We start from the raw sequence: 26,888 nt of genomic DNA on the forward strand, positions 1-26,888 counted from the left end.
GCACTGGTATAATTCTGAGTCCCAGATTGGCAGCCCACATTGCTGTGAGGGTTGCTGGAGATTTTGCCCTGCCCACAGAACAGAAGGTTCAGAAGAAAGGCCAGTTTGGCATAATGAATTCTTTTGATAGATGGCAACAAAATTATCTTAATCTAAGCAGTTTAGGGAGGAACCTCAAGAGCATCCATAGTGAATGCAGCCTGCAGCTGTGAACACACGTTTCTTTTGGAGAGCTGGCCTGTGCAAGCCCAGGACCTAGGTGGGACAGTTCAAGCTGCCCTTTTTCCATGGCCAATCTGTGTTTGTATTGAGAAAGTATTTTTTTTCCAGTTGACTGATTTCCAACTTATGGAATGGAACTGACTTACTCAGAGTGGGGTTGACTTAGAGAGTTAAAGTACAGAAGGAATAATCCAGATGTCCACAAAAGCTTGCTGTCACACCAGGGCTTTTAAAAGCTCAGCAGCTAGAGAAGCAATGTAGTATTTGGTTATTCTCATGCTTAGGTCTAGTCATTCATTATAAGCTGAACATGACACAAAAAGAGTCATCTGTGTCACAATAGAAACTAGTTGTAACTAGACTTATACCACATTATCACATTATTACTATATTTGAGGTTCTCAGGTATGATCTTAGAAACTAGAAGAGGCCTGGTTCTTGCTACATATAGTCATATTCTATATCTTCACAACACTGTGTGATTTGTTCTGTTAATGCTACCATTGGCATACAATACCTAGGATATTTTGTGCTGACATCTGTATCATGAGACAATAGTTCATGTCATCCCTTACCTGAATAAACTGTCCTTAGAGTACAGTGTAGTCGGAGGGGCCTTCTTTTCCTCTGAGATAGCAAAACATTTCCAGTCTTCATACAAGTCTGTCAGCCATTGTCCAGTGCCTGTCTTGAGATGTCCACATTGTCAGCTGAGAGTCTTCATCCAGCCTGCCCTGTAATTCTGTAGAACATTAATAGGGTTCCAGCCCTAGGAATTAATTCAGTGTTCTAGTACTTGCCAAATATGCTCAAAACCTAGTTTCCACCCTAGCTCTGTGTGCTATACAGAAAGAAAATAAAGAACCCCATTGCACTTGAAGTTTAGCCTCCAACAGAAGGAGAGCCTGCACAGGGCCTTTAAATAACTCTAAGCCTCAGCTTCCCACAACCCCGTCCATCGATTCCTTTATTGGTGTGTTTTCATTAATACTCACTTTCTTCTTTGTGTGGAAAGAATGTGCACCATGTCAGTAAAGTGTGTGTGTGCTTTGTGTTTGTGCATGTACATCCATGAACTCACTATAAATTTTCATAAAATCACTCAGAAGTCCCTAGTGAAAACTGTCGAGGTGCAGGCAGACTCATGTTACTACTGTCTCATGGCACCTTGCAGGGAGCACTGAAATCGTGGGCTACTTTAATACAGTCTAAAATGAGGCTGTGCATGGTTTTCAGTGAAATTGTGATGTCATCCCCACTACAGAGAGCAGCAAAAGGTTCATGTATCACATGCTGCTGTTACCAAGGTGAGGCAAAGCCTCATCCCATAGAGAGTCTGTGTAGGATTTGATGGCAGGAAATAAACTCAGAACTAAAATCAATCAATTACAAACAAAGAGAATGATATAAAGAGCCAAGCAAAGCAAGAGCTGGCTTTTTTTTTTTTTTTGAGAAGATCCACAAGACAGACAAACCACAGAGCATATATCTAAAGTACCAAATAAGAAATGAAAAGGGGGATATAACAAAGGACACTGAGTGAATTCAACAATCATTAGGGATTACTTCAGAGGCCTTTACTAGAGAAAAGTGAAAAATCTATTTGATACTGGTGATTTTTCTAACAGATAACAAATACCAAGTTAAATACAGATCTGGGAAGGTAATGAATAATTCCCATAAGAAAATAGATACAGTCATTAAAGGCTGCCACTCCAAAAATTAAAAATAATAATAATCAGGGCCACATGGCTTTAATGCATCCTTTCTACCAGACTTTTAATGAAGACCCAATAACAATAGTGCTTCAATTATTCCACTGAATTGAAAGAGAAGGAACATTGCCAAACTCCTTCCCTGAGTTTCTCCTTTTACCTAGAATTCCTGAGTCTGTTGCTTCTTCCATTGTCACCCCATCAATAGAACCATTTAAAATGGGATGTAATCGATGTCTGGAGCCTCATTCTTTCCCTTGACCTCCATGCGGTGTCCAGAAGGCATGCCTGTTCTCATGGACATGGACTCATCTCTTTTTGCTGCAGCAAGAAGAAAGCCAGCAGAGGAGGCAGGAGCTTACAAAGAGTCGGTAGGATTTCTAGAAAAGAAGCATCCAGATCTCCATTCTCAGAAAACCCCTGGCTTGCTCTCATGTGACTGGGTCCTCAGACACCAGCAGCCTTAGATGAGACCAAGGAAAGCTGTGCAGAGTCCTGGGTCCCCAGGTTCTTGACCTCCTGAGTGACAGCTGTAGACAAGTCCTCCAGGGAATCCTTACAGCTGGTGACATCTGGACAAGGTGAACCAGATGCCAAAATGAGACATGGGAGAGAAATCCTAGACTGTTGAAAGGAATCAGTCTCTGCTATTGCTTCTGTCTCTTTGTGCCCTGCTGCTATGATGTTCATGGGGAGCTCTCATGCCAGTGGGTCTCCTCCTAATGTGTTTGTTGTTGCAGATGTCCTGGATGTTCTGGACCCCATCAGAACTCAGCCCATGCTCAGTCACGGAGGTCAGCACCTTCCTGTCCATCAGGTCATGAGACCTGAGACAGTTGAGGTAACGGCAGTTGGCCTGGGTGAAGTGCTCACAGACTTGGACTCTCTTGCATGGCTGTGGCTTCAAGCAGATCTGTTTGTGGCTGTCTCCTTTGTAGTAACTTTTGCAGGAGAAAAGCATCCCCCTGTACCAGGAAGAAGGCCGGCTCCTCTTGGTTAAGCCCAGAAAGCTCATGATTCTTCAGGACCTGGAAGCTCTGTTCCTAAAACTTGGTGTGGATATTTGCAGAGGTTTCTCTGGGATTTTGCATAATGACTCTGTCCCAGAAGTTTGAGCTTGCAGAGGCTTGGGCAATCTGTAGCATGGTCTCTGGATGCACTTGAGATTGAAGCCACAGGCTTCAGTAGTAGCTGCCACCTACAGTGTGATCCCTGCCTGATCTCCAGTCTCCAATAGGAATAAGCAGTCTTGCCCCGCAGCTCATAGAGCTCTGCCTCTGGAGCCTGATCCTACTCTGCAGTTCCTTTAAGGTCATGCAGCCCCTGTGGGTCCACAGGATCTTGGTGATGAAACAGTCTGCCCCAGGATCCCCCATGGTGCACTATGGCTGCAGCTGCTCAGGCTTGTGAGCTGGACTCTGCTTTGTGGAGAAAGGAAACTGGAAAAGGGGATAACACATGAAATGGAAATGAAGAAAATAACCAGTAAAAATTAAAAGAGTTAAAGTCATCATCTCAGGAGAATGAGTGGGAAGCCAGGTCCTTAAGCAGGCAGGTTCTCCACAACAATGCATGCTGGGTTCAAGACTGGACATGAGGTGCCCTGAGCTTGGGACTGCCAGGCTCCTACTGGGAAGAGAGCTTTCTTCTTCATTTCCGTAAGTCTCTCTAGTTTTCTTTTAAGGCTTTCATCTCATCATTGACTTTCCCAATGACCTTTTATGACAAGCCATTATGGTTAACAAGAATTAAGTAAGGGCTCATTGAGCTGTTGGTAGTTGGAGGTCTGGGGGAAGCCCTGGACAGAGAGATCTTGCCTGCCAGGGGTGGGATGTGCATGGTGGGAGGGACTAGTGGAGTGTCATTGGCCTCAGTATGCACAGGCTTGGGGCTGGTGCCTGGCTGCCTGGTGCGCCTCTGTGGCTTCTTGGCCTGGGTCCCACCGCAGATGCCCATGGTGGTTGCTGGCCAGTTGTGCTTGCTCTCCCTGTCCTCGGGGCTTCTGGCGGGGCTGACCACAGCCTTGAACATGGACAAAATGGGCCGGAAATCGGAGGATCATGGGAGCATCTTCAACTTCCCCCTCCCCAAGCACTGGCAGTTGCAGCTGGAGGACAAGCCACTGTGAGTTTCCCCACATCCAGGCAGGTGTTCTGCACCACCAGGAGAGCAAGGGCAAGCACTGCTGCCACCAGTCCCACATGCGCAAGGCCTATTTGCTGACTGGCAGGGCTTCACTTTGCTCTGCCTGGCTCTGCTTTGCCTTGCTCTGCCCTGTGGGCTCTCACTTCTTTGGCCAAAGACTGTTGAGATCCCGGCTTGCCTCACCTTTCAATAGGCACCTCTGTGAAGTGAGGAGAACCAAAGGGACAGAAGGCTGACCTGGCCCTGGAGACTTGTGTCTCCCCCTCCACCAAAGTGCTTTCCTCAGTTCTCCACTCCGGTTTTAGTTCGCAGGGATCCCAGCAGGTGGCAGGCTTTGCTGAGCCTCCCCTGTGAGAAGGGGACAGTGGTGGGACTTATGGTTGTGGGAAGTCTTTCAGGGAGATGCAGGCTTTCTCAAACTCTCCGACCATCCATCCAGTGCCCTCCCTGGTTCCCATTCCCTGTGTTTGTTGGGAAGTCACTTTTCGCTGTCCTGTGTGACTTTCCCTGCAGACTGGGCTCTCCTGCAGGAGATACTCTCACATGCTTCTTTAAAAGCCCCTGTTCCTCAGATCTAGATCAGCTGTGAAAACAGGCTTCTCCATGCCAGGGTGAGAGCTACCCCTCCCAGCTCAGAGCTGCAACACCATAGGATCCTCAGGCCCCAGTGCTGGGTGGGTCCCATGGAAGAGTTAGAGGAAAGCTTCCCTTCTGAGAAGTGACTTAACACAGAAGGTTCACAAGTGACAGTCAACCCCCAAGTATTTCTTCCAGGAGAAAGCACTCAGCTCTCCCCTTTAAACAGTTTAGGCTCCCACATGGCCCAGTTTTGTGATTGGGGAAGATTTTCTGGAGCTTAGTTGGCCAGTCAGAGTGGGGCTACATTCTTTTTTTTTTTTTCTTTATTAACTTGAGTATTTCTTATTTACATTTTGATTGTATTCTCTTTCCCCGTTTCCGGGCCAACATCCTCCTAACCCCCCCCCTCTTCTATATGGCTGTTCCCCTCCCCATCCTCCCTCCATTACCACCCTCCCCCAACAATCACATTCACTGGGGGTTCAGTCTTGGCAGGACCAAGGGCTTCCCCTTCCACTGGTGCTCTTACTAGGATATTCATTGCTACCTATGAGGTCAGAGTCCAGGGTCAGTCCATGTACAGTCTTTGGGTAGTGGCTTAGACCCTGGAAGCTCTGGTTGCTTGGCATTGTTGTTCATATGGGGTCTGGGGCCCCTTCAAGCTCTTCCAGTCCTTTCTCTGATTCCTTCAACGGGGGTCCGGTTCTCAGTTCAGTGGTTTGCTGCTGGCATTTGCCTATGTATTTGCCGTATTCTAGCTGTGTCTCTCAGGAGCGATCTACATCCGGCTCCTGTCGGCCTGCACTTCTTTGCTTCATCCTTCTTATCTATTTGGATGGCTGTATATGTATGCGCCACATGTGGGGCAGGCTCTGAATGGCTGTTCCTTCAGTCTCTGTTTTAATCTTTGCCTCTCTATTCCCTGCCAAGGGTATTCTTGTTCCACTTTTAAAGAAGGAGTGAAGCATTCGCTTTTTGGTCATCCTTCTTGATTTTCATGTGTTCTGTGCATCTAGGGTAATTCAAGCATTTGGGCTAATATCCACTTATCAATGAGTGCATACCATGTGTGTTTTTCTGTGATTGGGTTACCTCACTCCGGATGATATTTTCCAGTTCCATCCATTTGCCTATGAATTTCATAAAATCATTGTTTTTGATAGCTGAGTAATATTCCATTGTGTAGATGTACCACATTTTCTGTATCCATTCCTCTGTTGGGTTCTTTCCAGTTTCTGGCTATTATAAATAAGGCTGCTATGAACATAGTGGAGCACGTGTCTTTTTTATATGTTAGGGCATCTTTTGGGTATATGCCCAAGAGAGGTATAGCTCGGTCCTCAGGTAGTTCAATGTCCAATTTTCTGAGAAACCTCCAACTGATTTCCAGAATGGTTGTACCAGTCTGCCTCCCACCAACAATGGAGGAGTGTTCCTCCTTCTCCACATCCTGGCCAGCATTTGCTGTCACCTGAGTTTTTGATCTTAGCCATTCTCACTGCTGTGAGGTGAAATCTCAGGGTTGTTTTGATTTGCATTTCCTTTATGACTAAAGATGTTGAACATTTCTTTCAGTGTTTCTCAGCCATTCGGCATTCCTCAGCTGTGAATTCTTTGTTTGCCTCTGAACCCCATTTTTAAATAGGGTTATTTGTCTCCCTGAGGTCTAACTTCTTGAGTTCTGTGTATATTTTGGATATAAGCCCTCTATCTGTTGTAGAATTGGTAAAGATCTTTTCCCAAGCTGTTGGTGGGGCTACATTCTTAATCCATACTCATTCACACAACAGAACATCTTCCTCCCCACCCACGAGGCCTTGACTTGAACCCAGGTCCTTCCAGGACCAACAGACCTGAGAGAACAGATTGCAGCACAAGAGAGAAAAGAAGCCAGAATAGTTTAAACTGGAGAAAACCCCCATATAGGCCATTTACCAACTTTAGGGGTTGTGCATATTGTGGACTTCAGAATCTTAAGGTCAGATTTTTCTGATTACACCTTATAGGTGAAGCTGAAGTCTACTGAGGGTGGGATCATCCCAGGCAGGGAGGGGATCTGACTCTGCAGGCCTGGCCACCCTCTGCATTCTCCCAAAAATAATTTTTAGTCAGCTGTAAATCTGAAGTGAAATTTGTTTTTTGTCAACTCAAACGGTTGACATTTCAAGTCTCACACACCATGTGAGAGACACACATTTATCCACAGGGGATTTGAACTTACTTCTATAGAAATGACTGTGGGCCAACAGAGGGAAAGCATTCTTGCCTTTAGCATTCTGTCTGTATCAGAGACTACATGGACTGGCTTCCTGGACAGACATGTCCAAGCAGACAGACATTGTAATGAGGGAAAACTTAGGCAAGAAATGACCTGGGGACAGTGATTTCAGATTGTGCCTTTAGCAAGAAATCTCTGTTGTCATTAAGGCAAGCAGTCTTGGGCCTGCCAAAACTTGTCAGTATTTCAGGGCTCTTACAACTGCTCCAGGTACTTCTGAGGTGAAAGCCTTTCATTAAAAAAAAAAAGTTTATAAAGCAATATTTCTCAACCTGTGGGTGGCAACTGATTCACAGAGATTGCCTATCAGATACCTTGTACATTATGACTAATAAGAGTAGCAATATTATTTATGAAGTAGCAATGAAATAATTTTATGGAGGGGATCATCACAGTATGAAGAGCTGTATTAAAGGGTTGCAGCAGTAGGACTGTTGAGAACCACTGCCATAGAAGCTGACACATGGGAGCAGACTCCTCAGCTGAGTAGAGACCCACGACAAGGGATACTGTGTCCTACCCTAGAACCCAGAGGCAGAATCTATCCCAGGAGTCTGTGGCTCACCTTGTCTTAAATTCTCCCAGGGTCAAGAATAGCATTGATCATCACAGCAGAGTCAGCTTGCACAGCCCACATCAGGCCCATGGCTTCCCTTTACAGAGAAGGATGTGGGTCTGAGTGACAGCCAGTGAGACTGAGGGGACCCTGACACTCATTTGCTTTGAGCTGTGGTTTCTTCACCTGTAAAATGGACGTGTTTCTGCTGAATTGGGTTGTTGTGGAGATTAACAGAACACACAACCTGCTCAGTGTCTGCCTGGCCTGGACACCTGCGGGTTAAATGGAAGCTGTCGATGATGATGACGAGATTAAAAGTAGAATTTCTAGCCAGATAGTGTTAGTTGCGGGGCGCCATACAAGTGTTCTAAGCATTTTCTGATTCTAAGACCGCCTCACCTTACAACCTAAGGCTCTTGATTTAAATTTTAAAAAAAGAATAAATATAAAATACCAATATGAAAAAATCATAATCAGAAATGAGCTAATTCCTGTGAAGTCATTTAGCTTTACATTTTCTGCTTCTATTTCCAAGGCATCTAGAGTAGCACTATCCGAGATCCTAAAGCCTTCTCTTATGGTGCTACCCATTCACTCCTCTCTCCTTGAGGACTTCTCAGGTGACTTACCAGAATCAGATGGCTTTTAAGATTGTTCCCATCAGGTGCGATCTCTTTGTCCATGGGCCTTGCCCAAAGTTCCAGGGCCAACCTGTTGTTTTACAATCCAAAATTCCAGACATTAATTTTACCAATGAAGTTTCAGGAGTCAGATGCTGAAGTCAAGTAAAGCTCCCAACTGTCTTTCCTGATTCACTGACCTCCCAGAAGAAGAGCAGTCCTGTTCCCTCTGAACACGTTCTTAAAAATCCTTTAACTCAAAAACTTTCCATTGGTTTAGTTATCTAGATTTCCTTTCACGTTGTGTCTTGATCTGCTGGACCTAAGTGCACTTTTTACCTTTGTCATAAATGTGTGTGGTAGGTGAGCCATACAGTAATTAAGTCCATGTTTACATGAATAAACAACTCTTGCTTTAAATGTCTGTGCCATGGCCCTGCTATACCACACACTAGTTTTTCAGTAAATAATACATTCTTGGAGATCACAGTGTGATCAAATATTTTGTAACATGACTTAGTAACGTTCCCTCGATTTTATAAATCAATTTCTTTGACGAGGATTCTGGGTGTTGTCTGTCAGGTCTGAGTGCATCATCTTGGGAATCCCAAGGAACATCAAACTTGGGCTTTTGAAACTGTTGCATATGGCCAACCCGGAGCAAAAACCACCCAGGAATCTACTGATACTTGACACACATTAATTCACCTGCCTTTTTCATATAGTTTATGGCAAGAGGTCACCATTCTTGACCTTGTTTCATTATAAAACGTGGTACTAAATGTAAGAGTTGGGGTCAAGGAGATCACCCCACAAATCACAAAATACCCATCTCAAATAACCATGTATGGTTTATTGAATACAAAACATCCATGAATTTCAGGACAGATTTAAAAGTCCAAACCTAAGGATAATAGAATAGAAGAGAATTTAGATTTCCAGTTCACAGGTCCAGTAAGCATATTCAGTAAATCATAGCAGAAAACATCCATAAGGTAAAGGAAGAAAAGGCCATGAAGGTACAACAAGCCTACAGAATGCCAATTTAATCATACCAGAAACAATTCCTCCATTAACATAATAATTAAAACACTGAATGCACAGATCAAAGAAAGATCATTAGAAGGGGTAAGGTATAAATAACCAGTAACAAATAAGTTCAGACCTATCTGAATTACACCAGACTTCTCAACAGAGACTCCAAATGCCAGAAAATCTTGGGCAGATGTAATGCGGACCAAGGATCCTATACCCAGCATAATTCTCAATCACCATAAATGGAGAAACCAAAATATTTCATGACAAAACCAAATTTAAACAATATTTTTCTCTAAGAAAGCACAACAGAGGATTGTAGTAGGGAAACTCCAAGACAATGAGCTAAACTATACCCAAGAAAAACCAAGAAATAAATCATCTCTCAATAATTTCAAAAAATGAAGCACACAATCACCATTTCACCCATAACCAGAAAAAGAAGAGAAAGCAGCAACTATTGGTCTTTAATATCTAACCAGACCCTCTGTCACCAATCCCCCAGCTCCTAGGGAATAAACTGCCAGCCAAAGTATATACAGGGTCTATGGTTCTAGGTAACTGTGTAGAAGAGGACTGATTTAAGTGGCACCCATGTGGCGGGAGGCCATTGACTACGCTGAGGCCTGTTGCCCACCAAAAGTAGATGCTGGAGTTGTGAGGTGGGAATGGATATGTGTAGGTGGGGGAACACTGTCATATAGGCAAAGCTGAGCAGAAATGGGATGCAAGATATGATGAGGGGAGTGTGGAAAGCAGGACAACAGTTGAAATGTAAATAAATAAAATAACCAATTAATAAAAAAATAGCCAAAAATAAAATAAAAAGTGAAAAGGTAAAAGAAAACTTACAGCAAAACAAAACAAAAGAAATCCTTGTAGTGGATTGGCCTAATTCTGCTTGTATTTTAATGCTAATATGTAGAACTCAAGACTGGTTAACCTCCAAAAACTGACCCTGCTCCCAGTTAACTGTGATTATAAAGAAGCCAACAGCCAACAGCTGCACAGCAGAGAGATGGGGGAGGTCAGCTTTGAGGGCTTTGCTAGAGAGGATCATGAGGAGGGAAGAAGGAGGAAGAAGCTGCCAGAGAATAAAGGAAGAACATGTGTGATGGAGAGGAGAGAGGAAGAGGACAGCAGCCATGGTTAAGGGAGAGGAGAGCCTGGTCCTGAGGGCTGTCCAAGTGCAACAAAGAGCAGCCAAGATGCTACACAGTCAGTAAGAGTTGAGCGTTATTGTTTGGAAAGTAGATCTGATACCATGGAGGGCAGGCAGCTGCCCAGCTACTGTGCTGATTAAGGCATATGATGAATAAATTTACAAAATATGTATAACCAGTAAGGAGCTCTGTAGAGGATCCTAAAAGGAATACTTTAGTTTGAAGAGAAGGATAAAATACCAGAGGAAACAGGAAATAACGTAACAAAACTAGAACAGTCAATCAAAAGAAGCCAATAAAACCCACAAAAATTAACAAAATTAAATACATAGGTTTAAATAATATTTGCATGTCACTAAACTCAATTCCCCAGTGAACAGACATTATTTAGCCAGAAACAGGATCACCATCATGAGAGATGTAGAGGATATACTAGGGAAACAGACCTAAGACACAGGTCCCTATAGCAATTCTATGCAGTTTCTCTATCCAGCTGACAGAATAGATTTCAAACCAATCCTGTCCAGAAGATGTAAGGAAATTCATTTCATACTTTGCAATTACCAAAAGATACTACAATCTAAATATATACATATTAAACACAGCAGTCACAAATTTAAATATATAATTATCAGATAGATCTGAAATTACCCATTAGCTATAATAGTGGTTGTGATTGTTTTTAATAGTCTATTCTGACCACTTGGCAGATCACATGCAAATAAACAAAAGAGGAGGAGCAGAATTCAGTGACATCATCAGTCAAATGGACCTAACAAACTACACTGAACTATACATATATTTTCTATCAGCCTGTGGATCTGTCTCCAAAATTGACCACGGATTAGGACACAGAACAGCCCTCAGGAAAGATAAGAAAGCTGAAGTAGTGTCATGCATTCTATCTGAGCACAAAGGAATCAAACTGGTATCACACAATAGAAAGTGCAGTCAGTACACACTCTCGTGGAAGGTCAGCAACACAAACAACACACTACTGAAAGGGCCAAGGGAGAAACACATAAGTAAATTAAAATTCCTAGAAATGAGTGACAATGAAAACACAACCACCACAGATCTATGCGATACAACATAGTTTTAGGAATTATGTTGCAGTCAGCAAAGCCAGAGCAGTGGACCCATCTAATCCCTTTGTCATGCATCAGAAGTAGAGAATGTGGAGTGTGCCCTGTTGGGTTAATGCCTTGAACTGGATCACCACATTCCCAATTTCCCTTTGCAATGATAACATATTTTTGGCATTACACATTGGATGTATGCAATTTGCCTTTTGATTTCATAGGGGAATAATTAAGGGACTTCCTGGAGGGACGAAAAGCACTGTGGATAAACTGTGTAGAGACTGAAAGACTACAGGGGTTTTGGAAGCTGAGCTAACGTATTTTTATGATGATATGTTTAAGAACCTATGGGGAATTGGGAGTGGAATATGGTGATTTGAATGATAATGGCCCCCATAAACTCACATATATGAATGTTTGTTGCTGGTTAGTGGAAATATTCGGGAAGAATTATAAGATACGGATTTGTTGGAGGAGTGTATGGGATTGGGCTTTGAGGTTTCCAAATTCAACACCATCTATAGTTAACACTTTCTCTGTCTCCGACTTGCACATAAGATATAAGCTCTCAGCCAGTTCTCTAGAAACATGGTGTCCTACCTGCTGCCGTGTACCCCAGCATAATATTCATAGACTCATGATCCTTGAAACTGTAAGGTGAAATAAACTCTTTCTTCTATAAGTTCCCTTGCTCATGGTGTCTCTTCACAGCATAGAAAAGAAACTAAGATCGGAAGGAACAGTTAAGTGAAAAATTTCTCAATAATATTCTGGAAAATAAAATTCAGACATTTACCAAAAGTGTCAGGTACCGTGATCAAGCTGGCTTGACTGCAGAGGTGCAAGAATGTTTCAACAAATACAAATGAATAAATAATTCACCACAGAAAACCAAGAACAGGAAACACACGATCACTGCAGTAGAGGCAGACAATCTCTTTGGCAAAATCCCACAGTGATTAATGCAAAAGTCCTGGAGAATCTGGGATATGGAGAAGACATACCTTAACATTATAAAGGCGATATGCAAGGCCAACAGCATCCTAACTGGAGGAAATCATAATGGATTTCCACTAAAATCAGGAATAAGTCACAGATGTTCATTCTTTTCATCTAATTCAACTAGTATGTGAAGTCTTATCCAAACAATATGACAATAGAGAGATGGAAAGGCATGTTAATATGAAAGAAAGCAGTCAGAGTATTCTCATTTGCAGGCGATATGATCCATATATAAAGAACACTACGAAACCACTAGCAAACTCCTATGGCTCATGGACACATTCACTAAAATCACAGTAAAATCAATAGAACTCCTGTATACCAACAATAAATATGACGAAAGAAGCCAAGAAAACAAACCCATTCAGAATAAAAATCTTGTAATATCTAAGGAAGTAAAGACTTGTTAAAATGAAATCATTAGGAAAAATAAAAAAAAAAAACTGAAGAAACCAGAAAATGAAGAGGCCTCTCATTTTCATGTATCAGTATGATTTATATTATTATATCGAATCCTACCAGAGTCATCTACAGGTTTAAATCCATCCCATTATAATCCCAATACAGATCTTCATGGGAATGAAAAAAAAAATCTCAGAACTCACATGAAAGCACAACTGAGCAGGGCAGTCAGACACTGCTAACTAATAAGGCAGTAAAGCACTGCGGGAGGCATCACCTTTAATGATTTCACCTTCATTTTGGGGAATAGTAAAAAAGAAAAACCAGCATGTTAATATCATGAGAGCAGACACAGTGCCTAATGGAATAAAATTGAAGAGCCTGATATTGGCCTATGTTCTTATCAGCATTTGGGTTTTGAGAAAAAGGAAAACAAACAAACAAAACAAAAAACTCACAACCCCCCCTCCCACCACCACACACAAGTGCAGTTTTCAACCTGTGGGTTGCAAGCCCTTCAGGGAACAACCACATATGAGACATACTTTATACATGCTATTTACATTACAATTCAAAACAGTAGCCACCTTACATTTATGACTTAGCAATGAAATAATTTGGTAGTTGGGGCTGGTTACCACAATGTGAAGAACTGTATTCCTTGAGTTGTTCTTGGTCATAGTATTTTTCTGCAGTAACAGAAATGTGACTGATATATAAACTGGTACCGAAGTGAGTGGAGATGTTTGTGAGGAATCTCTTGATTTTTTGGAGGAGGGTGGGAGACTTTGGATTGGGAAAACTGTTGAATTATTTAAGGAGATCTTAACAGTTCTTTTAGTTTTCCACATGGGAGACATAAGTATTGTGAGTCTGTGCAAAATAGAGCCTCTCTGATGAAACTTCAAAGGATGGCAGGAACTCTATTGGTGACTGGCTTAGAAGCAATTGATATAATTTTGGCAAACAATCTGTCTCTTTTCTGCCTGTTTACTAAGAAGTGACCTGAAGATAAATAAAAAGCTAATTGACTAATTGTTTTGAGCAAACTTCAAGGGGTAGATATCCGGTGACCTTCCTCATATGGTAGGAATGTGTGTTTGTATTTTTCATTGTTAATGTAGCCAGGACTTCAGTTAATCCTGCCACATTCAGGGTCTGGACACATAGGAAACTGCAAGATCTCCCAGGATTTGGAAAATGTCCCAATTGTTGTAAGGTCCCCAAAACATGTTGTCACCCCACACACATTGGGAAGCAACTTAAAGGAACATGACCCCCTCATTCTCAAGAGGAAGGGTGGGTGGGTGGTTATTTGTCTGCCGTGGGCTGTAGATGATTATTGTCAGTTAGGGGGTTGGTTGCAAGTTCTTACTGGCCATGGTCAGGGAGGAAACAGTAAATAAACAGATTAGAATCAGGAATGTCTTTCTTCCTTTCTCTTTGTCTCCTCAATTCTCTGTCTAATGTTGTGGGAAATCAGGAGAAGGGACTAAAATGACAAAATCATAGATCACTGTATCTCTATTTATACTAGAAAACAATACCAAGTCTCAAATATTTTAGGATGGCATGGATTTTTGAATGATGATAGAATTTAAAATTGTACTTGCATAAATGATTCAATTCATTTTTAAGATATAAGTATATGCAACTTATTCACAATGTGGTGTAAAATTCTAATTTTATAAAATTACTACTGCACACTGCCGTGGATAATTAAGGAATTCAAGCTAGTACTTTCCAACTATAAATAATCAGTCTTCCAGTCATGTTAGGTACTGCTTAAGTTAGGTACAGAAATAAGCTTTATTTAACTTCCTGTGTATGTTTTTAAAGTTAAGTAGGAAGTAAATCCCTTGGGAAAAAAAGCCACATTTGTCCACTGAGATAGACATTACATACAAAGGTGGTTCTCAAATCCTTTAGAGATCTGAAAAATCTGCCATTTCAGATGTCCTAATAGTTAAAGGCTTTTCACAGTGGGAGAGACCTCAACTCCTGGTAGTGTCCCCAATCTATTCTGAAAAAGATGATGGGCTCTAAAGAACCATTGGGTGAAATACTACCTACTTACCTCTACTGCTGCCAGAAAGCTGTCCAGACTGTGCAGAAGTTGCTCATGGGGAAGTCTGTGTCCCAGTTTTTGGAAAAAAAAATAGGATAGTCCTTCAAGTGACCTGCTTCAAAGGATTGTTGTCAGAGCTCCTGGCCCAGTGAGTTGAAGGTGGATGCCACAGTGACACAGGAATATTTGCTGACTGACTCCCAGGGTAGCCAACAATTTCTGTCATTTCTTTAGATTTGGAAGCTGTTTGCTCTGAATTTCCTTTTATTCAGGCAACATTTCTCCTCCTCAGATCTTGGATGGGGTTGAATATTAGATAGTTTAGTCTTAACCTTTTCTTGTTATGAGAATCAGAAAAACAAACTTGTTCACCATCGTGCAGAAATGTGACAGCCAGGAACCTGGACAGGAACAGGGTGGACATGGGAGGCTCAGAAAGCAGGGCTCTATGGACAGTCCACAGCAGTATCAAAACTCCTGCGATAACCGCTCTGGCACCATAAGTCCTGAGAGAGGATGGGGATGCCAGGAGAGTATGCGTGGTCTGCCCACTGCCTGGGACTTTTAAAAGCTTGTACCACCCCCGAGCACATAGAAGAGCTTGAGCAGAAAGAGGCCGATGCCCAGAAGCCGCTGCTGTGGTAGGAGGCAGTTATGGCGGTTGGAAGTGGGGGTAGAGGTGGAGGAGGGATGGGAGAAGACCGAGGAGTTTCCCCAAAAGACAAGAACAGACACCATCCTTACTACTCCAGAACCCACACCAATCCCACCCCACCCCTAAAATGCCCAGTCCACTGCCAAACCTCCCCATGCCAAGCATTCACAGCTTCATCCCCACTGTGCTCATTTCTTTTTTTTTTTTAACTTCTTATTTATTCTCTGTGAACCTCACATCCTGCAGCTCAACTCCATTCATCTGCCCTCCCCTCAGGTCTGCACTCCACCCTTGCATCCTGCTCTAAATCAGAGCAAAAATAATCTTCGTGTGGAAGCTGAATAAAGAAAAAGAAAAAGAAAATTTGTACGCAAAAAATGTGTCAAATTTTAAGGATGAAAGACATAAACGCTTAAATTGTTTGGAATTAATGAAAGTACATTTGGTCTCAGAAGACTTATTATGGTTAATAAATGCAAGTTATGATAGATAAGGGATACAAAGCTTAAAAAGTGATAGAAAATGATTTAGGTACAAAATTTTAGACGAATATAATTTAGATAACAAAGTACCTTCTCCAATTTTGCAAAATACGAATGGACAGAATATTGTGACAGTAATTCTTACCTGATGCATCTCATAAGTTTTCTTATTTTATCTAGCTTATTAATGTTAAATTAAAGGTATTTCTTGGAGTAAAAGCGGAAATGCTGAGGTGACCTCCCTTTGTACTAAGGTGTGTCAACTTTCAATTGTTAGTTCTGTACTGGCAGTGAGCTAAGTGCTGGCAGGATTTCTCTTGTCATTTCTATGTCCCATCATCAGCTTTGCTATTTTGTGGATGTTTGTCCTTCTCACCAGCTCAACACAAGCTAAGAGATGTATCAGGTGTTGTCTCACTGCCGATTGGATGTAATAAAGATCTGATGGCCAAGAGCTGCTTTAGGAAGTATGTGGGCAGAACTTCCGGGCATAGAGAGGGACATAGGCAGAGGCAAGCTAAAGCAGGAGATTCAAAATAGACATGGGCAGGAAGAGATATGGAACAGACCACGGCAGAGGGGTAAAGAGCTAAGCAGCAGGTGGGTCTCAATGGTAGAAGAATGGGCTTAATTTTTAGAGAAGATGAGGGACTGCCCAGTGAAAGGCCTAAGATTCAAACTATGTTCGAATTCTCCATGTCCCATTTACACCTCAGGCAACTCTGTGAAAATAGTACACAATACAGTAGTAACATGGCTTTGAGCCTGTGGTTTGGTTACTTTTGGTCACTGTTCCTCAAGACTGCAGGAGAAGGAACAACACACAGGGCAAACACATGAAAACCATGTGCAGCTTAGAGTGGAAAAGATCACTAAGAAGTTTAGTGTCACAGCAAAGTCATGTGCTGAAGAGGAGGGTGACATAGTTAAGGAGATGAATGTTATTGACGATAAGCCTCCTGCCTCTGTACTGTAGAGATGTGGAAGGTGTCCTCAAGGCAAGACTCTTACCAATTAAAGTTCCAACTTGGAAAAGGGAGCTCAATAGATTTCGTGCTCCTACAAAGCAAGTGCATAGGGAAGCTGCTGCAGTTGTCATCCAAGCAGGCAGCTGACAGGTCAGTGCACCTCATATGGCACGGAATTTGGAGGAAAAAAGATTTTAAGATTCAGGATGACATGAACAGGACCAGGCGACTCTCGCATTTATGCTTTTATTATTTGAGGCTTGAATTAGAATGATACTCATAGTCTGATGTTTTTTAGTTTTCTTTCATTATTTTATCTACATTTCCAATTTATCTCCCACTCCATGTTCCTCTACATGAGTCTCTCTTCTGTCCCCCACACCCTCTCCCTATGAGATTGCTCCTCCACCCGCCAATTCACTCCCGCCTCAGAGGCCTAAGTTCCAATATCATGGTTCATGAAGCTTCCTCAGAAACAAGGTTCTCCCGTCCCAGTGATCCCAGATAAGCTAGTCCTCTGCTACATATCTACCTGGAGACATGGGCACACCCTGATTCTTTTATTAGTTACCTTAGTTAAGGTGTCTCTTCACAGCAATAGAGCAGTGACTGACAGGCTTAAATTCACTTTGCATCCCAATTGCTGTCCTTTCTCTTGTTACTTCTCTCCCACAGTTCCTCCCCAATGTCCTCACACCATCTCCTCTGAGAGAGTAGAGGAATATCCCTCAGAGTGTGCCTCCACCAAGACACATCAAGTTTTTGTAGGGCTGGTGGACCTTCTCCCACTGAGGCCAGGGAAGACACCTGAGTTAGGGTATCAGATTTCACAGACAGGCAAACCTTTGGGGATAGCCTCGGCTCCAGTTACTTACAACAGGGTATGTAATACTGTATTAAACTTAGTAAGGTTTATTTACCTTCACCTGGCAACTCATCCTGAGAAACAGTGCTCTGGCCTGATGCTTTTGTTTTCAGCCCTATCTTCCTCTTTCTTCTGTGCTTACCACTGTAACACAGGAGAAGCTTCTAATATTAATGTTGCCAGATCTTTCCGGTCTTGGGGGATAATTCTATTCTGAGTTGTATATGGATTTAATATCTTCTTTACGTATGATGAATATATACTTCAGGAAAGGACTGCTTCCTTGTTTCTATTAAGATCTAATATGACTAAAGGATTCTGATTAATATTCCAGAATCGTAGGCCACCAGGTTGGTATGTCATCACTCACTGAAGTGAGGTGAATTTTATAACACCTTTTGGCCACCCACTTTCAATGTCATTATGTGGTATTGCCTTAGGTTCTTTTCTACATTCCCCTGCCTTTGGCTGAGTATATGTTTGAGGTCTCTCTGTGACTGTGCAAAGAAGTAAGAGCTAGGGCTGGGCCACAAAATAAGAAAGTACTTGTTCATCCAAAAACAAAAACAAAAAACAAACAAACAACCAAAAAAAGCTCTAGGGTAAAATATCGGTGCTAGTGCTGAACTGAACTGCCGGAGGTAATTTTTTTTAAAGTAAATAACTCTATCTTGGGGCTGATAATATGAATCAAATATCCTGCAACATAAGTGTGCAATGTTGCCTTCATTTTATAAATCAAGTCTGACCACCGTTTTGGTTGTTTCCAATCATGTCTGAGTGCATCATCATGGGAACCCCAAAGAAAATCAGAAATGGGTCCTTGAAGCTGATGCACAGGGCCAGTATTGACCTGAATATTACAGAGGACACCTTGATTTTTAACACAAGGGATCATTTCTCCATCCTTCTTGTCACATAATTTATGACAAGATGTCACCTTTCCTAACCTTAGCTTCTTTTCCTAAGTGCTGCTGAAGGGAAGATTTGGTGTCAAGATGTCTGGACTCAGACCACAGGAACACTGAATTCATTTAAATAGGTGTAGTTTATTGAATGCACACCAATACAGTTCAACCAGAGCAACAGCTCACAACTGTGTACTGGACATTGCTAGGCCCAGCTCATTGCAAAATCCACATGGGCTAAAGCACAAGTGCTGGAAATGCTGCTGTCTATGGGCCCTGACTCGGGTCATTTTACACATAATTGTTCCTATTTTCCTTGAATCTAATGGGTCCTATGTGAAGCTCATAGTTGGGGAACTTGTTAAGATTAACAAACCTCGTAACATACAGAACATAACAGGGTATGTGACCAGCACCACACAGTTCAATGTCAGGTTTTTTTGTTTTTTGTTAGTTTGTTGGCATCCATGATGTGGAGGCGTATTACAGAACAATAGGAAAGAGCTGGCTGCTGTGTAACAAATTTGCTGCTATTAAGGTAGGTATGGGAGCAAGACCTCAGCAGTAGCCCTTAAGATGGGAAGGAGATGATGTGTTTGATACCTGAAAGGAGCTGCCTCAGCTGTGTTTCTCTGCCTGCTCAGTGCCCATTCACCATCACTCTGTCCCTGAAGAGGAACTCAAGGTCAGCCCCCTGCTGCCTGTGAGCCAGGACTAGGCACAGAAAGGCAAGGCCACAGCACTGGTTTCAAATTCCTCAGTAATGCTGGATTTCCAATAATGTACTTGTATACACCAATACAGTGTGGTAAGTTACAATATATACTAATCATTTCTTACATAGGGCAACAGTTGATTGACTACAACTAATTCTATTTAAGAAAAGAGAAAGAAACCTGGCTCTTGTGGAAATATACAAAGAAATATCTACGATGCTGGGGAATGAATTCTGCCATGGACTGAACTCAGAATGGGGGCGGGGGTTGGAAGAAAGATGCATGGTTAAATAGCCCACCGGGTTCAAATTGTGTCAGCTTGATTTAATCTAAGGACAAAAAGTGGAGTATCTCTGATGGCTTTCTTTTAAACCCTTGAAAGGATCCCTGGGGACTGGCCTCAGTACTTCATACTTCTTGCTGGGGCAACAATGCTCAAGGAAGCTTGAGATTGTCATAGGCACAGTATTATGCTACATATACAGAGTAGATAATACTAAGATGTTCAGATGGTGATATCCAGTTATATATACTCTTAATGTGGACCTAAGGAAAGAGAGATCAAGGTCCTTACAATAGAAAGATCAGTTCCATTTTTTTCTACCATTCCAAACTGAACGACTGGTAGGGAGAGAATGGTAGATAATCGAGAATTGGTGGATGATGCTTTGAATGAAGTGTGGGTTTCTGCGCTGGTTTAAGACAGGGTCACAAGTATCCCATGTTGCCCTCTCCCTGGCTGGCCAGGTTCACTTTGAGCTCAGATAAACCTCCTTCCACTTTCCAATAGATAGGCTTACAAGAGTGGCTTCCAAGGACTGTGAGGACAGCATTAGCCTTTGACAGTTGAGGTGTGTAACCACAACTATAGTTTTAGCCACGTTTTCCCATGTCTACCAGCTATTTCAGATTGTTGCTGTTCTATGCCTGACAATCAAGGACACAGAAAAATAACCTGATAGAGAGCAAGGACATGGTGATCACATCCTTACCTCTTCTGTACGTTCTGGATGAGGTTTGTTAAAATTCCAATATTGCAAAAAGCTTTATATAGGGCCCATCACATCAAGGGTCACTGTGCACTGTTCTATCTAAAATGTCTAATCAGAACTGACCACCAGATAACACTTCCTGCAGTCCTCATATGAGAAGCTTTGGATTTTGTTTTGACTTTTCCTTTTCTCTGTCTTTCTTATTTTTTGCTATATAAGTTGAGAGAAAGATAGTTAGGGCCATGACTTTGCCCCCAAAATTTGAACTATGGATGTGATCAATCAATGTTAGTGTGTGCATTCTATAAAGTATTCATTTTTCACTATGATAGATGCTTTTGTGTTTGGTGTGGTGGCCATTTCCCAGTGTACAGGTGCTGGGACCTTGCTCTATCCACTTAATGATGTTTATAGCCTCATTTTAGACCTTTCTGTGCACCCCCTATATCTCTTTACTATTTTATTTTTCTGATAGAAGCTCATGGTATATCTTACTCAGGCCTGTGAGCAGTGCTCCTTTGGCGACATTGGTGCACAGAGGAGAACCCCACCACCAGCATGAGGTTCCATTCACTGGTGGCTCCAATATGGCACTTTCCTCTGCCAACTGGTCTCCACACTTTTCCTAGCACCATAAAGACTTCAACTCTTTCTCCTAAGGAATATTCTGGCAATTGTCCATTGCTAAGCACATGACTTCATGAGTGTTCCCCTAACACACACCCATGTTGTAAACTACCATGCAGACTATTTCTTGATGTGATTTAAAGCACCTGTACATAATGAGACAGGAGAACTTTTGACTGCATATTCAAGCTGGTATGAAATCTCAGGAAGTTTTAATGGCTAACATTGTTGAATGAGGATAATTTGAGTTAGGATGAGACATTTTGGGGCAAGATATCGAAGGAAACATTCATTTAGATGCATAGGAATTACTAAGGTTTTTTTATAATCAAACCTTGAAGAAAATTTGGCTTTGGAAGCAGGAGATGCTCAGTGACTCTGCCCCAGGAAAGGCTCCTGGAAAGGGCACCTCTGCTTATGCTCAGTACAGGGAGATTATTAGCAGGAAGGCAAAGTCTGCTCCCCATGACATCTGCTATCCCTTCTTGGACATTCTATTGTCTCCTAGAGAGTTCTGGCATCCTCTGTGATGTCACCACTGTTGTAGTGACAACCAGTGCCCTAGTTTCTCTCAGTCTGAGTCTGGCAGTTACAAGCTAAGACATGTTTTCCCGTCTTCGCAAGCGTTTTTGGAGGGGGAACGTCGATTGTGGACAGACTAGAGTGAAGGAATCTGGCCTTTCGTCTCAAAGTAATGATGAACAGAGACAGCACTTCTGGGGAATGTTTAGTAAGTTCTGGGCAGTATATTTTGAGCTCCCTGTCAGGGGGGCTGCAGGCTTAAGCTGACCTTTCTAGCAATGGGCCACAACAACTGGAGCATCTGAAAAGGAATTGAATTTTCATGAATATCACAATTCCTGAAAGTCAGGATTTCAGAACTTTAGTTTCCCCAACCCCACAGGGAGTATATGGTAAGGCCAATGCTATTATCCTGTGAATTTCTGGCCTTTACTTTTACAGTGAATTTGTTAGGTTACATTGATATAATAACATGATCAGGAGTCATGGAGGGTCCACCTTTTCTGAGTTTAGACAGGGCAGCAATGTATTTCACTCTCATTGCTTCTTTAAATACAGTGGACACCTGACAGTAAGAACAGGGAGAGAATTGTGCTCCAGGCAATAACCTTATGTTCTTAGACCTCCTCTGATTTCTTCTAACTGGCAGGGTCATCGTTAGCTTTATATATTAGAGGTTGTGTGTTACACACATTTTTCTAAAATACCAAAACTGTTTGGAACATGTGGACCAAGATTCAGCCTGTAACCTATTGGAACTTCTGGGGCATTTGTTATTTCATATAAGGGAATTGATAAGTCTGTTGAACATGTCCTTCCTGGAAATGTGTTTTAAATCCAAAGTTGTTGGCCTAGAGTATCAGGGTAGGACATCTGAGTGTCTCCAATCACTCAAGTCTTGTGGATGGTGAATTTATCATCTGAGTTCTGAAGCCACAGGGGTTAGGGTCCTGAAACCAAGCTGTACCCTGTTCAGCTGATGATAATCCTGGAGAAGCCATCTCCGTGTTCCATGTAAGCACCTGATGTCCGGAATAGGGAACACCTGGCTGCTTACATCTCTTGGTCTCTATAGAGTAGTGGGAGAACTGAGATCCACTGAGGATGCCTCTTAAGGATAGACCAATCGCCTAGCAATGACACTGGGTTCCAGGCTTGTTCTCCTGTTTAGGCCTCACTGTGGTCTATGTACACTCTATGCATTCTCCCCATGCAGGTTCACTTGTGTTCTTCTACCTACAGATGCTGGGAGAGAAACATCTTCCCCTGAAACTGCCCCAAGCGAGAATCAGGCCAAGAAGGAAAAAGAGAGGCTGATTAAAGAGCTGCAGCTCATTACCAAGGAGAGAAATGACCTGAGAGATCGCCTGAGGTTTCTGACAGAGAGATCCATGAAGAACAGGTATGAATCGCTCCAAATGCTCTTGTTTCATTCCTGGGACTGCAAGGTCACCTTCATCTTATCCTATTAAGGTTTTGGTTCTAGAAAGCTGGGCCTCCCTAACCACCCTGTGCTAAACCTCACCTCCCATATAGAGGAGATTCAGAATCTGACCCTTCCTGAGGAGCGAGATGGAAAATGGACTCATCTGCTTCCATTTATTGAAAAGCAGAACTTGTGGTCTGAATGAAGAATTCGGGGATAAAGTCAGGGAAAGTGAGTGTCTAGTGTGCGTTTGCAAAGCCCTTGACGGATGGTGGCTTTGCAAGATTGTAATTGCAGTGAGTTTATGGTGAGTCTCTGTACTTGCTAGGCAGGGGACTGAGTGCTGGAAGATCCAGGCAGCAGCCTGAGGGGCCTGGTCCCAAACTGTTCATCTCAATGCTTGTCTAGAAGGTCTAAGGTTCAGGCCTGTTTGTTATTTTCTGTGTGTCTTGCCCTCTGAGACAGCAATGGTGGATGCATTTCTCCTGGTTTTCACAGTACCCTCTGTTTCCATATTTCTCTTTCTCTTTCTCTGAGTCTGTTTTTACATTTCTCTTTTTTGTGGGTATTTCTCAGTCTGTGAGTCTGTATGTGCATACATCCAAATGCATATGGACAACTTTTATATGTTTATATTTCCCTCCACACTTGGAATCTAGGGGTCTATGTCTTGGCCTGAGTATTTACCTGTAACACTTTCATGGTCATGTGAATGCTTTGTTCTGGGAGCCCCACTGTCAACAGCAGAGTTCTTTGCCTATGTGACCACGATTGTCTGTTTATTTGAATTCCTTGTGCAGATTTTAATTTTGTGTTGATATAAGGTCTGTTATCAAAACAGGAGAAAAGAAATCACCGGTTTCTGGCTGTGTTGGGTGGGGGAGCATGGAGAGGTGTGGCCTAGGCTCTTGATAGCTTAACTGGCTTGACTTCAGATTTCCTCTTGATTGAACAAAGGGAGCCAGGGAGCCCTCCATCTGGATGCTGAGATTCTGGTGTCCTGGACAAACAAAAACAAGTTTCTGAAGCTGAAGAAGATCCCAATATGTACAATTCAGAAGGTGTCCTTCCAGGGCTGGTGTAGTACAGGACCCACCCTGAGTTCATATATTCCTAAATGCCGATGTTCATTGGATTCTATCATTTGGGGCCAGGCCACACTTCAGGCCAAATCCATATTATGAAGACCTGGAGAGAATGGAGGAGGCGGTCATGTCAATTCTGCACAACTTAGAGATGGAGAACACTGAGATCCATGAGAACAACCATGAGCTGAAGATGGAGATGACCTTCTCTAGGCAAGTCCTGGTCAGAAAGGCTGTCACCTGTGGAATGGCCATTTATGACTTCTTTGTTCTGGATTGGACAGTCTTCAGCTCTGGTTCTATCTCTTGTGCTGTTTGCACATCAGTGTGCCAGGGTCATTAGGACTCAGTTTTCAGTTCCATAAAAGACTGTTACTCATCCCAGGATTGTCTAGGCATCTTCAGAAGGCTCTAGATAGAACAGCACTGATTGAAGTCAGCAGGTTATTAGGCTGACCTGGACCTATGGTGTCATACCAGGTTTTACAAAACTCAGTGTGTGGACCACATGGTTAGCATGACCTTCTCTTGGTTCTACTGACCTCCTTTGAGGGTGTTGGCCCACTACTAATTGATGTTGCCCCCCTGCATTGGGCTTTCATGCATAGTTGTATATCCATGTTCTTTTTGAGAGATGCGGACACTAATGTGTGCTCAGGCAAAACATACAATTTATTCTTCCCGGAATTTACTCTTTGTGGTTTGTGCAGCAGCCTTATATGTATCGAAATGAATTCTATTAAGTCTTCATGGGTATCTGGGTCCTGGTGGAGTTAGTGGCACTCGGGAGTGGGAATGGGAGAAAGGGGCAGCATGATCTTACTATGCAGACTGTATTTCCAGAAACCTGCTCAGCCAGCTCCTGATGGAGAACACATGTAGGAAGAAATTGGTCCCACTGAAGCACGAGAGCAAGGAGGTGCATCTTGATTGTGCACTGAACCAGAAATATTTGGTTGACTTCAACAAGAAAGATAAAGACCAGCAACGTCCAGACCCAGCGTCATCTGGCAGGGATGAGCAGCTGTGTTAGCTTAAAAATATCTGATAATGTTTGCCAATTTGATACATCTTTGCTCTCTCCTACCACCTTTCTAATTTACACTCACAACCAGCCAACCACCTCATGTAATGGAATTGTTCATTGCTCTGCCTATGCACAAGTATTCTGGGAAGCCAACCACTTTTCAGAAACTGAATTATTTTGCAAATATATTTGTCTGCTCTTTTTGAAGCTGCAGTATAGAAATGGTGACAGATTAATAACATACCTCATTATTGCATATCCATGTGATAGATTGGATGCTATGTAGAGTTTTGAACAAGTTCTTGGTTCTTTAACAAATAACACTCTGTGGTCATGTGACTTCTTGTGTAGGAAGCACTTTTGCGGGATAAGAACAAAGCGCAAATGTCAAATTAGTACTTGTCATTGGCTTTAACCTTGGTGACATATGGACATCTCCTTTCTTCCGGCAACCCAATGAGGTCTCTTCCCATTGCCCTGTTCTTGGTTTGCACTGGTATAAGTCTGGGTCCCAGATTGGCAGCCCACATTACTTTGAGGCTCTCTGGAGATTTTGCCCTTCCCAAAGAGTTAGCAACAATGATATCAGTTAAAAGGTCCATGTCGACTGTCCAATAGAACTGAGGTGGTAGAAGGCAGCCTTCTGACAGCTGCCTTGCATTTCACCACCATATCAGTGTCTGAAAAACTGCCTTCCTCTCCCAGGTCTCAGAAAGTGCAAGAGAGCTGGAATTGTACACACACCAGTAAGAGAGCTTCCTGAAGAATAAGTTGCTTTCTCAGGAGTCCCTGATGACAAACATCCTGAATGGCAACAAAATTTTTGGATGAGTATTCTTCCTCAGAGTTAATTTGTCATTGCTTAGAGACCCTAAATTTATATAACACTAAGCCAGCCTGACTGATTGAGGTCTTACTTTCTTCTCAGAAAACAGCACTTGAGAGACAACTTGGGGGCCCTCCTTTCATTATGTGTGCAAGAGGAGAAACAGGAATACATCTGTGCTTCTAAATGTTCGTTAAGAATGTGCTGTTTAGAAATATTTTTGTTATGATTTTAATTGAAATTTTCTTTTTGTTGTTTCATATTTATATGTTCTTGTTACTGTTTTTATCTTTTCAAAAATTTTTAATATTTTAATTTATTCGTTTTAATCCTGTTTTGTTGTAAAAATGAATTCCTTATGAATAACAATTGAATTCTATCTCTTGACTCTTAAGACCATCATTCTTATTCAAGGGTTCTGTCCCCTCCTGTGGACTTAGAACTGACAGGTGGAGATGGATCTCTGCATGTTCCATGGATCCTGGGATAATAAGTGAATTCAAAGTCACCGAGGGGTACCCAGTGTGACAGTGTCTTTTGTGTGGATAATGTGGCTGTTTCTCGGACACACTTTATGAAGTAATCACTGACATGCTTTACCCAATTGTTAGGGTCCATGTGGTTCTTCTGAGAGAGCAGCAGATGCTCTATCCTGTGAGTCATCACCACAGCTCCTGCAGGTGCTTTTGTCCTTCCACATCATGTACTGTATTAGGTGGACAGGATCACCTCCAATCAAATAGAGAGATCTCAGGAGATGTGTATTCACAGGAAATTTACTGAGCTGTGCATGCTCAATGTGTTAGCTTGCCAGCCATCCCTACAGGGCTCTGGTGTTCCCACTGCTCATTGTGGGTCAGGATCATCCTCCAGCACCACTTAGTGTCCATATTAGAGCAGATCTTTCACATATTATCAA

The 26,888-nt window shown here is 42.4% G+C and overlaps 3 protein-coding genes across 4 annotated transcripts in view; 2 read left to right on the forward strand and 1 right to left on the reverse strand.

The window, feature by feature from the left end:
* Window positions 1-15,271, reverse strand: part of LOC147998989 (disks large homolog 5-like) — a 40,783-nt gene extending 25,512 nt beyond the window's left edge. Inside the window, exons 1-3 of one of the 2 annotated variants that reach the window (XM_087595869.1) lie at window positions 14,880-15,271; window positions 8,128-8,209; window positions 798-964 (exon numbers count right to left, since the gene is read on the reverse strand). The gene's annotated coding sequence lies outside the window, so the exon portion shown is untranslated. Of the gene's footprint in view, window positions 1-797; window positions 965-8,127; window positions 8,210-14,879 lie in introns of those variants that run through there. The other variant, XM_087595870.1, reaches the window with a different exon arrangement.
* A 6,375-nt stretch (window positions 15,272-21,646) lies between these two features.
* On the forward strand, window positions 21,647-26,350 carry LOC147998991 (uncharacterized). Its single transcript, XM_087596048.1, has 3 exons — window positions 21,647-21,813; window positions 22,848-23,007; window positions 25,849-26,350. Exons 1-3 carry the CDS (start codon window positions 21,687-21,689, stop codon window positions 25,904-25,906), a joined length of 345 nt encoding a protein of 114 aa, XP_087452174.1. The 5' UTR covers window positions 21,647-21,686; the 3' UTR covers window positions 25,907-26,350.
* The window catches only part of LOC147998992 (disks large homolog 5-like), a 70,131-nt gene continuing 67,207 nt past the window's right edge, over window positions 23,965-26,888 (forward strand). The window contains exon 1 of the mRNA XM_087595784.1: window positions 23,965-24,092. The gene's annotated coding sequence lies outside the window, so the exon portion shown is untranslated. The remainder of the gene's footprint in view (window positions 24,093-26,888) is intronic.

Source organism: Rattus norvegicus, chromosome 19 (assembly GCF_021556685.1).
Source record: "Rattus norvegicus strain SHRSP/BbbUtx chromosome 19, alternate assembly SHRSP_T2T, whole genome shotgun sequence".
Taxonomy (NCBI): domain Eukaryota; kingdom Metazoa; phylum Chordata; class Mammalia; order Rodentia; family Muridae; genus Rattus; species Rattus norvegicus.